At 44.6% G+C, this 14,493-nt stretch overlaps 1 protein-coding gene across 2 annotated transcripts; it reads right to left on the bottom strand.

Moving 5' to 3' along the window:
- Positions 1-455: 455 nt before the first annotated feature.
- On the bottom strand, positions 456-14,048 carry CUNH4orf48 (chromosome unknown C4orf48 homolog). 2 transcript variants are annotated; one of them, XM_027889076.1, is made up of 4 exons: positions 13,912-14,048; positions 13,561-13,718; positions 6,575-6,663; positions 456-2,731 (listed from the first exon to the last, which is right to left on the bottom strand). In XM_027889076.1, the coding sequence occupies exons 1-4, from the start codon at positions 14,037-14,039 to the stop codon at positions 2,666-2,668; spliced, it is 441 nt and encodes a 146-aa protein (XP_027744877.1). In that variant the 5' UTR covers positions 14,040-14,048; the 3' UTR covers positions 456-2,665. The 2 variants fall into 2 exon arrangements, with proteins under 2 accessions (XP_027744877.1, XP_027744878.1); XM_027889077.1 differs by having other exon boundaries at positions 13,561-13,709; positions 13,912-14,026.
- Positions 14,049-14,493: the final 445 nt, after the last annotated feature.

Here is a 14,493-nt window from a genome sequence, read left to right as displayed (position 1 = left end):
GGAAGTGTTGTACGGGAAAGCAGAATTTCTGCTTTAAGGCCTCCTGCAATTAAATCCTTTTGCAAAATACACAGTTTCTTCTAGTAAGTGGAGACTCAAGGGGGTTCTGAATTTAAATTAACTTCATGAGCGACAATAAATTAAAACTATCTAGCACCATTTTCTTCTTCATGCTATCCAGAAATTATAAGGAGCCTTATTACCACAATCATCAAACACAGAGCATTTAAAAAGCTTAAAAAAATCATTGCAGTACTTTCAATTTCAAATAAGACTGAGTTTGATTTTATACTTCACTCTACATTACTAAATTTGGTCCAAATACAAGACGTCTTTATTTTTGTATTCTAAATACCATTTTTTTCTCTGTGGATTTTCCACCTAATTAAAGACCAGATATTTATTATTGCATAAGCACTATCATTTTTTTCAAATCAGTAATGAAGCACACCAAATACTATAATGCATCTTGCCCTTTTATTGTATTGTATTAGAGACAAAGAGGAGTACATACAGAATAACCACTGCTGTCACAACCATAAAGTTGCAGCGTCACTCTGATCCCTTTGGAAGTCTGAGAACATCCACTTGACATTCTTTCCACCTTTTTATTGTGACAAGCTATATATATGAAAACTCAACTGTGAACAACTGTTTTTCTAAATAAAAACACAGACAAAACCCCCCAGTGCTTGTTAACAGGACTTTGCAAGATTCCTTAGGGTACCAGCAGAATAAACATGCAGAACAGCAATACCAAACCACAGACATGCTGCCCTCCCAGAAAAGGTGAGCTGTGCTGGAAGATTCACAGGTTCAGTGCTGGAACTCCATCTCCTGCAAAAAGCCAACTCAAAAGCTGTGCATTACTTGGGTTCAAATCTAAGTGGGAGTAAAGTGACGTAAGGTTGGCATTGTGCAAAAAAAAAAAAAAAAAAAGTGTTAAACCTATTGTTTTATTTGTACAATAAAATATGGTCTATGGTAAGAACCTCTATTGCTTCCCATCAGTCAGTGCCACGGTGGAGTGCAATGCCACCAGAAGAGATGTGTTGCTGCGTCATGCTGCTTCTCTTGTACACACCCCAGCTCCTGATGACCTACAAAAGGCTTTGCTAGAATACTACGAAGGACAAAGCAAATTTCCTCTTTGAAATGCACGTGCAAGGAAGATGAAAACCACATGCCTTTCAAACAGCTTTGGCAAATTATGTTGTAATATACTCCTTTGTGTTATTGACTGCACACAAAATAATACGTTGTCAGTGGATCACAGTTCCCTATTTTCCCTGTGTCTAATGCTGTAGATAAAATGGGAGAGAAGCAGTTTGGAAACATGCAGATAGCTTCCATCCTAACTTGCTGATCAGGCTGAGAGCAAAAAACCAAAAATATCAGCCACTCATGGGAAGACAGACATACTAATAATTAGTAAAATTACTTTGAAAGCCATTCTTGGTGTGTTTGTATAAAAGTTTCTAGCCTGTATATTGATGCTCGAGCAGACACATAAATCTTTACTTTGAGTATGTTATATTAAGCCCTATCAAAAATCTGTTATTGTCAACAAGAACTTTCCACTTGGCCATTTCCTGCTCTCCTCCACAAAACAAAGGGAAAAAGGGAAACAATGAGGAAGGATTTACTATTCTTTTTTGAAGAGTAACAAGGCGCAATCTTGTCATCTCCTACTACTACACTGGTTTAATTATTTTGTTCTCTCGTCTCACACTGACTCCAGCAGGACTATTAACAGCATCAGCACTGTAACCCACCGTGATGGAGTGTAGAGTCCATGCAAGAGCTACGGAGCATTTCGGCAGAATTTGAATATTTCCCAAAATACAGTTTGCAAGAGACTCCTGGGCAGGCAGGCATTGTGTAGGCTCTCTGCCAAAACTCTCTGTAGAGGCCAGTTTGAGTGGTTCAATCCAGCATGTGATTTGCTTAATGAAAGACACTTCTCCAGAAGATTTTGGCAGACAAAATCAGTTCAATTGCCAGGCAGTATTCATGTGATTACAAATGTTACTGATCACATTAGATACTTAATAAATCTCTCCAAAAAGATCACAGCTACTGTGTGGCTCTGAAGAAATTAAAATTGTGAGGCAGATTACTGTGTTTGCCATGCACTGGACTATTGATACGATAGGGAACAAATCCCTTCCTTGGACTGCCAAGCAGTCACTGACAACTATTAATTTCTATATAAAGCTAAGTCTGACTGTTTGTAAATGTTTAGCCATTCACCGTGGCAAAGTAGCTTCCTTTTCATGTTATTCTTCCATAAATACATTAAAGAATTCGACTCCACTGACTTTCACAGGTCTATGGCAATCCACACAAGTCAAGGGGTTGGCCTGAGAGTCCAAGGAAAATTTTTGGCTTGAAATACCAAAAAAGCAGGATACTATCCTTGCATAAAACCCATGAGTGAGACTTTGGCACTGTTTCTTCTGTTGACATTTCAGCAGATGCAATATCACATATAGTAATGATAAACCACATCAAAGCAAAAATTATTAAACTGAGCTATACCTTTTTTGATAAAAATGGTTTTCCTTTTGGTGTGGCACAACCTGCACTCTGTATCTTCCTGTAATTTATTGAACAGCATTTTAAAAATTAATAAATGTCCATTGGCCAAATCCCAGTGCTCATTTCAGTGTATTGCATGAAAACAATCACACAGGCCTCTCTTTTCCGCTCTCAGGAGGAGGGTTTCTGTCTGGAAAAGAAAAAAAAAAAATCAACCATGAAATCAAAGAACTAAATATATCACTTTAAAAGAGTATATAATTGATTAGATCTAATCCCCCTGCACAGCTGTAGCCAAGGTGCTTTGCTGAGTGAAAAATCATAGTTATTAGTGCTGGTTTTCATCCAGAAAAAATGATGAAATAAGTGTATTCAGAACTGAGATGCAGGGAGGGTATTTTTATAGTTTGAATGTTTTCATTTTCACGGTTAACTTCTAGGGAGTAGGTTGACAAAATTATTAAAGTGTCCCTTATAAATGCTAAGCAAAATTCCAGTTTTGACTGCACTGCTCTTAATTCCTTCGTGGTGATTGATGGCTTCCTGTTGACGATGCCTTCAGTACTGTGTAATTTAATTGCACCAGGCAGCATGTGCTGAGATGCCAGTTGTGCCTTCAGTTACACCGCTGATTCTCTAGAATAACTCTGAGTTCAATCCAGCTGTCAGTCTAACCTTGTTGTCTGAAATCCATAATCTTTCAGGGCAGATCTAGACTTGAGTATGTGGTTCCTATTTTAACCTGAGTTAATTTGCTGACAATTGCCTAATTACTAACTCCATTTGGAGCTATGCTCCCAGAACTCCATCGAAAGCTTAAAAACCATTCTCTATGTACACAATTTAAAATTACTTGCTGTTGTTTTTTGGAATGTCTTAGTGGAAAAGCATCTCCAGGCTTTTTTTCTCTGAATCCAGGGTGGGTGAAAACAACTTCAGATCTTCAAAGATATTTAAGTACAATTTATTCAATTGTGATCAAATAACAAGTATTTTGTGGGACCTAGTCTCACTTTTTTGAGAAAAAAAAAAGGCTGAATTTCTCAAATGGCACCATCATTTCAGAAGCTGAGTTTCCTGTGAGACTCAAAATTTTTGTTGCAAGCATTTCACATCACAGGCACAACTGTGACTGAAGAGAACCTTCCTCCTGAGCATATCTTGTGGTTTTCACCGTGTGGTCTGCGGTCCCTTAAGCAGTTTGCAGACTGACTTTGAAGAGTTTCTTGAGGGGAAAAGAAAAAAATGTAGTGGGTTTGAATTCACAGTGAATGGGTTTCCCATCTGCACTGCAAAAACCCATTAAAGGTTGAAAACCACTTGTGAACAAATTATCTCAAAGCTCTTGTAACAACAAGGTTTTCAAGCTGCTGGTGTGCCTCTGACCAGATACATCCTGATAAATTAGACACAGCAAAGGGCTAATTAAGAAAGACAGTTTCCAGAGGAGTAGCTGGGCGCTCCTACATGGTCCTGCTCCACCAAGCTTTGCCTTGCCTGGCCAGCAGTACCTCTGTTCCCTAGCAGTGTCCTCTATCTACTACCCATTTCTTGTTCTTGGACTGCAAGCTTGTGCAGGGAGAGGCTGTTTCAAATTGCTTTCTTTTTCCTCCACAGCCCTGTATCCTTCTCAACTCAAACTTTTGACATCCACCTTTGCATTAAAGAGGACTTGTTCACGTTCCTTGTATGCTTTCACTTATCGGCTTAGTGCCATGGCAGGCATTTTTAAACACTGCTCCTTGCTCCTGCAATGGAATCTTGGATGAGTGAATGCTCTCATTGTTGGGAGCTGAGGAGAAATCATAGAATCATCTTAACATCAAACAGGCTTATTGGATTTCACAGTAATGCCAACAAGCTGTCAGTGCTACCACAAACCCTGCCTGGGCGTCACTCAGGACTATTTACAGGCAGGAAGAGCAGCTCTGGAAGCACACAATTGTAAACTGAAAGAACTGTGAAAAAGAAGCACCAATTACAAGATTTAATTGTGGCCTTGATGGCATTGGCAGAGGAATGATGTGCAGGAGCAGTCCTGCATTGGGCTTGCCCTTCTAAAAACAATTTCCAAGACCAAGGAGTTATTGAATGAAGTTATTTGTGTGTAAAACTCGAGAAACTATAGTTAGTCATCGTGAGCCAAGCACTGGTGGTGGAGTAAGGATATGGAGGGTCTACCTTTCAGAGAATAGAGTGTCACAGATCTGTAGGGCCTTGCCTGCTGTATTTCACTTTAGTATGTCTCCATCATTTAATAACTTGTATTTAACTAAAGCATCTCTTCCAGAAAGCTCTCTGGAATCTCAAGCCAAAGGCTGAGAAAGGTGTACAGTAATATTCCCTCTCTTTACTGGCAGTACTAAACTCTGACAGTTGTCAAAGGGTGGGTGATATTACAAACTACTGGTTATGTCTGTTTTGATGATGCACTGTTCCTGTGTCCCCCACTCTGTAGTATTGGTACCTGCCTGAATTGGTGCCTTGGCATGTCAGGCCTGTCCAGCTCCTCCCAGAAACAGAAGCCTATCTTGTGGTGCTCTGGGATCAGCTTCTCCCTTTATATTCTGCTTCACTTCTTACAAGACAGCGCTGCTCTCTGAAGGACTGTATTCTTACTCCACTCTCCAGAAACAATAGACCTCACAGATACATCTGAATATCTCTAGAAGTGGGATTAAGGAACTGTGCTGCCTCTATTGAATAAAAAAAATCTTTAACTTCCCACGTAAAGCCTGTTGACTGTATAAGAACCAGCACAGCTGCAACTGCACCTGGTCTTGACATGTCACGTGTAGGTACAGAACATTTCAGCTGAACCTAATCCAAACAGGTGGAACCCTGCTATGCACCAGAACAGCCCAGCACAGCTGCTGGAGGTAAAGCCCCTCTAATGACACTTTACCAATTACGAGTTATTTATTATTACACTTGTGCATGGGAAACTTTTGGAATGTAACCCACACTCGGAGCTCTGTCCTAATCACTTGGCAATTGATAGCTCAAGAAAGCTACAGTCACTCTAACCCTATTGTGTAGGGCCCAACATGATTGCCAAGGTCACAGGAAAACAGAGGCAAAGCAACATAACTGCCCTTCTGTGTTATGGTTTGAGACACTTGATTTATATCCCTTTGGCTGGCTCTGCTGTGAGTGACACTTTGAGCTGAGTGTGATTTTAGAGGAGCAAGGAGCCCTTCTCACCTGCCAGCAGAGATAGCCCTGCTCAAAGGCACTGGGCAGGCACCTAAAGGAACTGGGAGATGTAGCTGTGAACTGGTTTCACTCACCACAAGTTGCCTTGTGGTCATGGAGTTGTTAGGAGAGGAGAGGTAGGACAAGACATGCATGCAGAAACTTTACTTAGAGGTGAGAGACCTCCTGCCTCTTGCAAGCTTCAGATAGCACGGGAGCCACTGTGATAACTCCCAGCCCAGTCATTTTGTGCATAGTCATGAACCCACATACGCATGAATTGCTAAAATCAGGGCACTTTACACAACCTCATTTTGTTCATCGAGACCTGCACCACAAGAGTGGCACGTGAAGTGGCAGAACGCCCTGTGTGCTGTCACAAACACCTCAGCAAATGTGCCTTCCCCTTTTTCATGGAGTCTTGATCCATGAGCAAGGAGTACATGTGCTTCCCTTTCCCCTGCCAGCCCTGCCTGCCACCTTCTCGCTCTCCTGTTCACTTTGTGCTCCTACCCAGTGATTAGTTAGTCCACAGCTCGGAAGCAATGTTGTGAGGCAGAGAGTAAATTCTTGTTCTTCTCTCCTTCGTACATCCTTCCTTCTCTATTTGGTGCAGGGACTGTCTGAGGTAATTCCTTAGCCTGTTATGCAAGCAGTCAGACTAGATCATTGTTAATGAACCGCTGCAGACTGTGAAAAATAATCTGTGCTTGGTATAAGCCTATTTGCTGAGATGGGAGTGAGTCAGCAGATATGTCATGTCTGCTGCACACAGACAGGCAAACCTGGCCGCTGGGAGATAAAGGCTAAGTGGAAGCGTTTCTGCAGGAACACGTACCCGCGTGTCTAGGTTATACGCCGTCTTCTTCAGATCCTGCAACGCCCTCTGCATGAACTCGAACGCATGGCAGTCGACACAGGGACGGCCTGGGAAAGGAGACAGAAGAAGGCATCACTGCCACAGCACGAAATTTGGAGTGTAGCAGTACAGAGGTGAATTGTAAAGCCAGGAGAAACCCCATTTTACCAGGCAGCTACACCTGCATGTGTGCAAAGCTAGGGCTGCCTCTGCACAGGGCTGTATCTATCCTTGTGCAAATGTGGGAGGATCAGCAAAAACCACAAAGAGTTCTTTGTTGTGTGTGCTTTTCTGAACACAGCCCAGACTTGACTCTGCCTGCTGCTCCAGCCCCCAACCTCTCCCCTTAAAACTGAAATCCTTAACATGAGTTAATTCTCAACTGATACACTGAAAATAGCAGTTTGCAGTGGTTCAGGAACCAGACAGGCAGGTCTGTTTTTACAGGAGCTCTTACGGAGCAGCTTGGCAAGGGACAGTGCCAGATCTGTATTTGCTTCCTTTCACCTGCTGCTGTATTTTTTCTGTGCCAGGAATGCAAAGCATCCCACTGGCTCTGCAGCTGGTGCCAGTGTGTGTGTGCACAGAGGGGCAGGGCAGGGAAAAGACAGAGAAGAGGAGGAGCAGGGGACTTGACAGCAAGTGAAACGGCTCACTTTTGAACCTGGGCATTTCTGCTCTGGCAGGATTCACCCCGCACTGATCTCTGATTGTTTGGTCACAGAGTTAATGAATTGTGCATTTTCAGAAGAATAAATTGCTCATACTGGAGGAGATGCAGGGGGAATGGGGAAAGAGGACATTTTACCCTGATCAAAGAGCCCCCAAAGAGCTGAGGAGAGTGCCGAAATCCTTGTCCACATGCAGCCACTTGTGCTGCTCCACCAAAGCAAAGAGGGTGCAAAGCTGCTGCTGAGGGAGCTGGGGAGATGCCTGGAGCCAGGGACCTGCTGTGCAGCACTGCAGCACCCCACCTATGCCTGGCACCCTGCTGCCAGCACCGACTTCTGAGTTGTACCTGATGGAAGGGAGCAGCCAAAGTGCTTCTCAGGCCTCAGCAAACCTCTTAAGAACTTTGATCGACTCAGGAGGTGTTTCTCTCCCACCCATCCTCCTCCATCTCCCCTGACATCTCAGGAAAACCTGGAAATCAAGCTAGGGATTTAATTCCAGGGGTGTGGGGAAATGCAAAGTCCCCCCCTCTATAAGAACAGCATCACTCAAAAAGACTCTCTCTTCAGGCTCGAGAGGAGTAGTGACAAGATGTCTTTGAGCACATTTTAAAGACACTCAACCTCCTCCTGTTTTCAGTATTTCAGTAATTTAATTGTTTTCACTTCAGATCACGGAGCAGAGCCCTTAGAATCTACATCCTCAGACTGCTGTTTGCAAATCCATCATTATGGGATCGATGTCATGACCTGCTCCCTCCCCTCACTGTAGTCTTGTCAGAAACCCCCTGCCCTGGCTCCACCTCGGGAAGGTGCTGCACATCCTGAAGTGCTTGTCACTTCCCAAAACCAGAACCTGGTAGAGAAAAAACAAACTTTGGGTCATAAATTATTGCCCCCTGCTTCTGCAGTGTGGAGAAATCATTTTTGAGGAGAGACATGAATTTGAATTCCATAGTCAGTCACTGCCTGTCACCCAGGAAGTCTTCCCAGGCCCTTGTGAGAGCCATGGCTGTGTGGGATCATTCACTGGTATTTATGACGGCCAAGTGCTCCTGTGTGGACAGGGAGGTACTAACGGAATGGCACAACCCTGCCAAGTGGTTATTTTACTTCTGCCAGCCCTGTGAAAGCAGCTGCCCTGGCATCAAAGCCACTTTTGCAGAAGGGTGGTGGCAGTGAGGACACAGCCTTGCAGCTCTGGGAGTCCTGAACCGGCACCTAACATGGCACTGCTCTCTAAAGTCACAGTGCAGCTGCAGCCAGTTCCACCCCATAACAAGATATTCACTCTTTAATGTTGTTTCCTGGGCTGTCCTGGGTGGTGGAGGTCCTTCTCCAGGCACTGTTGTCTCTGGGTTGGGTCAGCATCCCTGCCAGCCGGGAGCCAGCAGCCCTTCAAGAGCCCGTGTGATTCCTCCAACCAGTGCTATCCCAAGGTGGGACACATCATTCTGAATTCCAGCTTTGCAGAGAGGATTCACTGAAGCAGCACCACTGGCAGATGAGAGGACAGCTGTACCTGGGAGTGGGGGACATGCAGCGTGGAAGGAGGGAGCCCTGCAGAGCACCATCTGCTCAGTGCTTGGGGACTGAGTGGGGCGGTGCTGATCTCTCCATCAAGCAGCTTGCACTAGCACAGAGCAACTTAAATGCAGTTCCCCAAATCAAACACGGTCAATACCCCACTGCCTGGAAATCTTACAGCTACAGTCAGGCTTTTAGCAGCAGAGCTGCCAAGTCCTGACTTCTAAAAGTCCTGAGTCTAACTGGGCTTTCATACTATTGTAAGAGCCAGATGATCACAGTAGCCAATAGCAGGTACTTAGAATAAATGTCTAGCAATGTTCTCCTAGCCTACCAAGAGGTCAGAGGATATCCTGTGTCTGGTTGCTGTTTCTACATCTGATAAGCCCTCCATGAATTTCTCTCACACTAATTTGCACCGTTGCTTCCTGAATCCAAGTAAACTTTTGTCATCTGCAGCATCCTGTGGCAATGAGTTCCACAGCTGAGCTATTCAGTGAGTGAACAAAATACCATTCCTGTCTGCTCTGAACTTGACATCTGCTGATTTCATTTCCTGCCTCTGATTTTTGCAGTGGAAAAGATGATTATTAAATATTCACCAACGTTATCCCACTTATGACTGTTGCTCTCCATTGCTCCCTGCCTTGCTCTGCTTTCTGAAGAGACTGAAGAGCTGGGCTGCTAAGCTGGCCTGTCTGGCTGGACTTGACCTCTCTTAATGCCCACATGGACATTTCCCTAATGTAAATATGTCTAAGCATCCGTTTTCACAAACAAATCTAAATATGTGCTGTTCCCAAATAGGAGCAATCCCACCCTGCTTTCTGTCCTTGGCTATGTGGTCCCACAGTTCCACTTGCTCGCAGCAGGAGTGACAAAGCAACTCCTCAGTCAGCTGGATTGATGATTTTTTTCATCTCCAGATCAGATTCTGAAAGTCCAAGTTCTGGGGCCGTGACAAGAAATGGTGCAAGGAGAGGCAGCCAAGTTATGGGGAGGAGAAGGGCAGAGGCAGCACAGGCTTCCATCAGCTTAAAGCAATCGTGAAACCAAACCTTGAGTCACATCATAGCAAAGTACAGCAAAGTGCTATTAATTCCTTGCTGACAGCTGGGAACAGACTATCATTCATAGGGAGACTTAACAGGTTTGTGGATTAACATAATGAGAATTATCAAGAGTCAGCTGTAATTCTTTAAATGGGTCCTGTCAGCATGAAGACTGTATGTGTCTTTGTGTGTTTGGGGAGAAGTGGGGGAGGGGAGCTTAAAATATGTTCTCTTGGCTTCTTCTTGGTGAAAAACTGGAACTGAAAGCACTGTGTAAGTCTAATTTATTTTCCCTCTCATGCACATGGCATTTGCTCCTTATATTTCATGCACCTTGGCTAATGAAAACAGACTGACCAGCTTCTGGTCTTCAAATTCCATATTTTAGTTTTCACAGTGGGTGATCTGGGCTATAAATGCAATGGAAGGTTGGGGAAATTACTTCTTCTTTTTTTTTTTTTTTTTAAGTGGTGTGATGGATTGCAGCGAACTTTAAAGAAAATAATCCACAAGTATTAGTGGCACCACTTCATACTTGAACAGTCTTCTGCACATGTGAAGTGCTGTGTATAAAGTGTAAGGACACAATTAAACACTGCTAATTAGAATTATTCTTAAAAAGCTGTGCCTGGCCCTGTGGCTAGCAGAAAGTATGTCAAGCAGAGAGCAGGGAATGGTACTCCAAGCCAGATCTTGGTTCCACACACAGGACAGGATTCTGCAGTGCTAGGAAGAATCCTGACTCACTCTCATGCTTCTCTCCTGTGACTCCTGCACCTCCCACACTGGCACGGGAGCACTGCTGTCCCTCTCCTGCTCGTGGTGCTGCAGGAGGGACACACTCTTCCCACCAAGTGGGAGAGAGAGGCTCTGTGATCCATGGGGGATTGTTCCTGCTAAAGGCACATTCTTAGTCCCATGTCACACACCTGGGAAAAGAAAAAGCATCGAGCACTGCCCTGCCCTGCAGAAGGACACTGAGTATGGTCCATGTACATCATATATTCCTGTCAAGAACATGTACTAGAGCCCCCTTTCTTACCCTGGGCCGCTCAGGGTCCCACAGCCACCAGTTTATCTGGGCTGACAGTAAGGAGTTCAGTGCCAGCAATAGGAAAGTGTGTGCACATGAAGCAGAGACAGTGTCCCCAAATGTGTCAGTGCTCAGGAGGATCAACTCCTTCATGAGAAGTAGCCAGTGGAGCCGACATGAAGCAGGAGAAGATCCAGAAATGTCTGTGTTAGGTGACATCAAAGGTCTGCCTGGCCCAGTGTCCAGTCTCCCATGATCAGCATATCTTGCAGTACATGAACTGTGAATAGGAGCATTCCCAAGCTTTGGGAGCAGCTGGTATGGGACAGCTCATCTCTGAATAAGCTCTGTTGCCCTCCTGTCATGGACACAAGTGTGCCAGAGTCCATCCTAGCAGGTTACTGGTGCAGTCATGTCCCCTTGCCAGGGGACATCCATGGGCACTGGTTATAGATGTGACCTTCATGGCCAGAAAAGGGTGCCCATGAAAGAGCATAAGAACAGGGCAAGGCTGGAGGGAGGTGTTCCCAAAGACCCTCCCAGATCTCAGGAATATGCTAAGGCAGCTCCTGAATCAGAAGAACTGCTGCTGTATCTAACAGCCCTTTCTAAGATTTTTTTTCCTTGAATTTAACCAATCAGTTCTGCACTCCTATGCAAACTTTTAGCATCCACAGTGTCCTAAGGGAAGAGTTAACTATGAGGAAGAGCCCTGGCTGGCAAAGTAAAGTACCTGGAGCACTTAGCAGCTATGCAGCACTGTCCCAACAAGTGTCTGATTAGGAGCAGCAGGAGTTCCTTATTGTTTTAAAACTCTGCCCCTGCAGCAGCCCAAAACAATGTACAATTCACAATTCATGGTCAGCTGAGAGTCTTCCTCCTGGCCTGGCCTCAAATATAAGTATTGTTATGCTTTTGTGGCAATGCTGACAGCCTCTGTTACTTAGGACAGGGCAGGGTGTCTCTGCAGAAACACTGACCACAGAAACACTCTGACCTGCCCTTCATTCCTCACTCTCACAGGCAGGTGTAATGCCAAGACAAGCCAAGGAATCTTCCTTAAGGCCTGTTCAAGGAACTCTGTAGCCTGGCTAGAGGAGGGCAAAAGATAACTTGTTGAGATTATAGGAACTATAAGGACACACTTTTTCATAGGGCCTCTTGTGATGGGACAAGAGGTAATGGTTTTAAACTAAAAGAGTGTCAATGTAAATTAGTTATAAGGAAGAAATTTTTTACTAGGAGAGTGGTGAGGCACTGTCACAGGTTGCCCAGAGAGGTGGTAGATGCCTCATCTCAGGAAATATTCAAGGTCAGGTTCAACAGGACTCTGAGCAATCTGATCCAGTTGAAGAAGTGGCATGAAGTTGAAGGTGACATGGCAGGGGGCTTGGACTAGATGACCTTCAAAGGTCCCCTCCCACCCAAATTATTCTACAATTCTATGATTCTATGAGACTTGGGTCAGAAACTCCGGCCAAGAGTTTTGTTCCACACATAAAACAGAAGTTCTCACTACACAAGTAGAACAAGGAAGCACTATACACTTTTTCCCAAATGCATTGACTTGCCTCTGCTAACACAGACACACAAAGGGCACACACAATTTATTTTTCAGGAATTTAAGGAGAAAAACTGGACTACTCACCACAGAACTTATAAAAATTAATGAATGTCTAGAAAGCAGACACACAAAATAAAGACGAGGTCTGGTTTAGAAAAGACCAAAAATTGGCACTATCAATCTGAAAACTAGTAACAGAATTAATGGAGAATAAAATGCAGTGACTAAATCAGGTCTTGTATTAAATATTTGGTAGTCATGTTAAAAGATAGCTGTGACACAATGAAAGCATGACTAAGAACTAGAGATTAGTTTGTATGCAATTGTCTTCCTTCGCTTTTTTTCCCCAGAGGATATTTTAAGTTTCTAATGAGTGTCTACTTCCCACTTCCTGTCACCAAAAACACTCTGAGAACATTGACTCCATCCCCTACTAACTTTGAACTATTGCCTCATTTTGGAGTTGACAAAGTTTAAATAGAGACTTACTCAAAATTGCAGAGGAAGCTAATATAGACCTGTGATCCAAATTCAAGAGCTCCCAGCTCCATGGTGTGCTCGAGCCAGTTCGTCATATTTATTTATTTATTAGGTTTGCAATATTTAGAAATCCTGCAAACATGCTTTACAAATGCACTGTTTGGGTAAATGTCCCCTGTGTCAGTCTGTAGCAGCTACAAGAAAGTTAACCCATTGTTCCAACCAAATACTAAAATAAGCAAGATGCAAGGCCCTAGCAGGAATAAACACAAAAATTTTCTTCTAGCAATATCCACACTAGCAAGGACGTCATGTGTATTGTGGCAAATCTGGAAACGAAGCTCTCAAGAAGCAGATCTGAAAGACCTGCAAACAAAGAGCTCTAACACAGGTCCCAGTAAAAATTATAGTATTTAGTTAGTATTTTTTCCCTAAATCACTACTAGCCCTTGGCTTGCTTGTTTTGCTGTTTCTACAAGCGTTGTCTCCATGTGCTTTGCTGACACGGCACCAACTCATTGTTACTCCCTTGTATTTTGGAAACGCGAAGTTCCCCTGGAGCTCAGCGTCTGAGTGGCTGCTGGGGGTGAGGTGAAGGGAGGAAAGTGAGGGCAGGAGCGGGCACGGCAGGTACCTACTTTCTGCAGGAATGACACTCCCGGAGTCCTGGCCAGCCCCCACAAGCCTCACGCCCAGCAGGCCGACCACCGAGAGGGACAGGATCGCCACACGCACCGCACTCCAGACAGACGGCAACGCCATTGCTCCCATCAATAATTCAGGCTGTCTTCCCTGCCTGAAACAAGGAGGAACAGTGAAAATCGGCAGTTTGCTCCCAGCACGCTCCTCACAAAGAAGTGGATGAGACACGACAAGAACAGAACCCCACGCACGCACAAACACACACACACACACACACACACACACACATCACTGCGGTGACACCCCACGGGCTTGCGATGCACCCCGAGGACCAGTTTGCCCAGTACCTGATCCTTCCCTTCGCCCGTGTGCCAGAGCCTGGGAGCAGCTGTAGCGGGCAGGAGAGGCTCCAGCAGCCACTCTGAGCATGCGTTCCCTTAGCATCCGCCCCTTCCCTGATTAGGGTCATTGCCATGGAGATTTGCTATAGCAACACTGAAAAACTGGAGCTGCCAAGTGGAGGAGATTTAAAGGGACCACAATGCGGTGGATGGTCACTGCTGTACTCCTGCTCTGCCTCTGCCCCTCAAAGGCCATGCCCTCTCCTTGGTGAAAACTGGTTGCTGTCACCCAAATAAAAGGGTCTTGGGCAATTTTTGTGTTTTTTGCTTTTATTTCCTAAGGGACTATGCTGAAATATGCAGCTCCCATCCCTTGCTTTAGCTGTAACTCACTTAAAGTGAGATTTCGTTCTGAGAGGTTTCAAATGAGATGAGAACTCAGAAGTTTTCTTGGGAAAATGAAGTTGCAGGGCCAGCTGATGGTGGAATCCACTGTGGGCTTTAACTACACTGAATAGGAAGCCTTGTGGACAACAGCATCCCTGGCACATGGACCGACCATGAATATGGATCCTGCATCACACTAGG

This window comes from Empidonax traillii, unplaced genomic scaffold (genome assembly GCF_003031625.1).
Source record: "Empidonax traillii isolate 1590-97213 ecotype Southwest subspecies unplaced genomic scaffold, ASM303162v1 scaffold250:size724861, whole genome shotgun sequence".
Taxonomy (NCBI): Eukaryota; Metazoa; Chordata; class Aves; order Passeriformes; family Tyrannidae; genus Empidonax; species Empidonax traillii.
The sequence above is the reverse complement of the archived record's forward strand: the minus strand, read 5'-3'. Positions and strand labels throughout refer to the sequence as shown.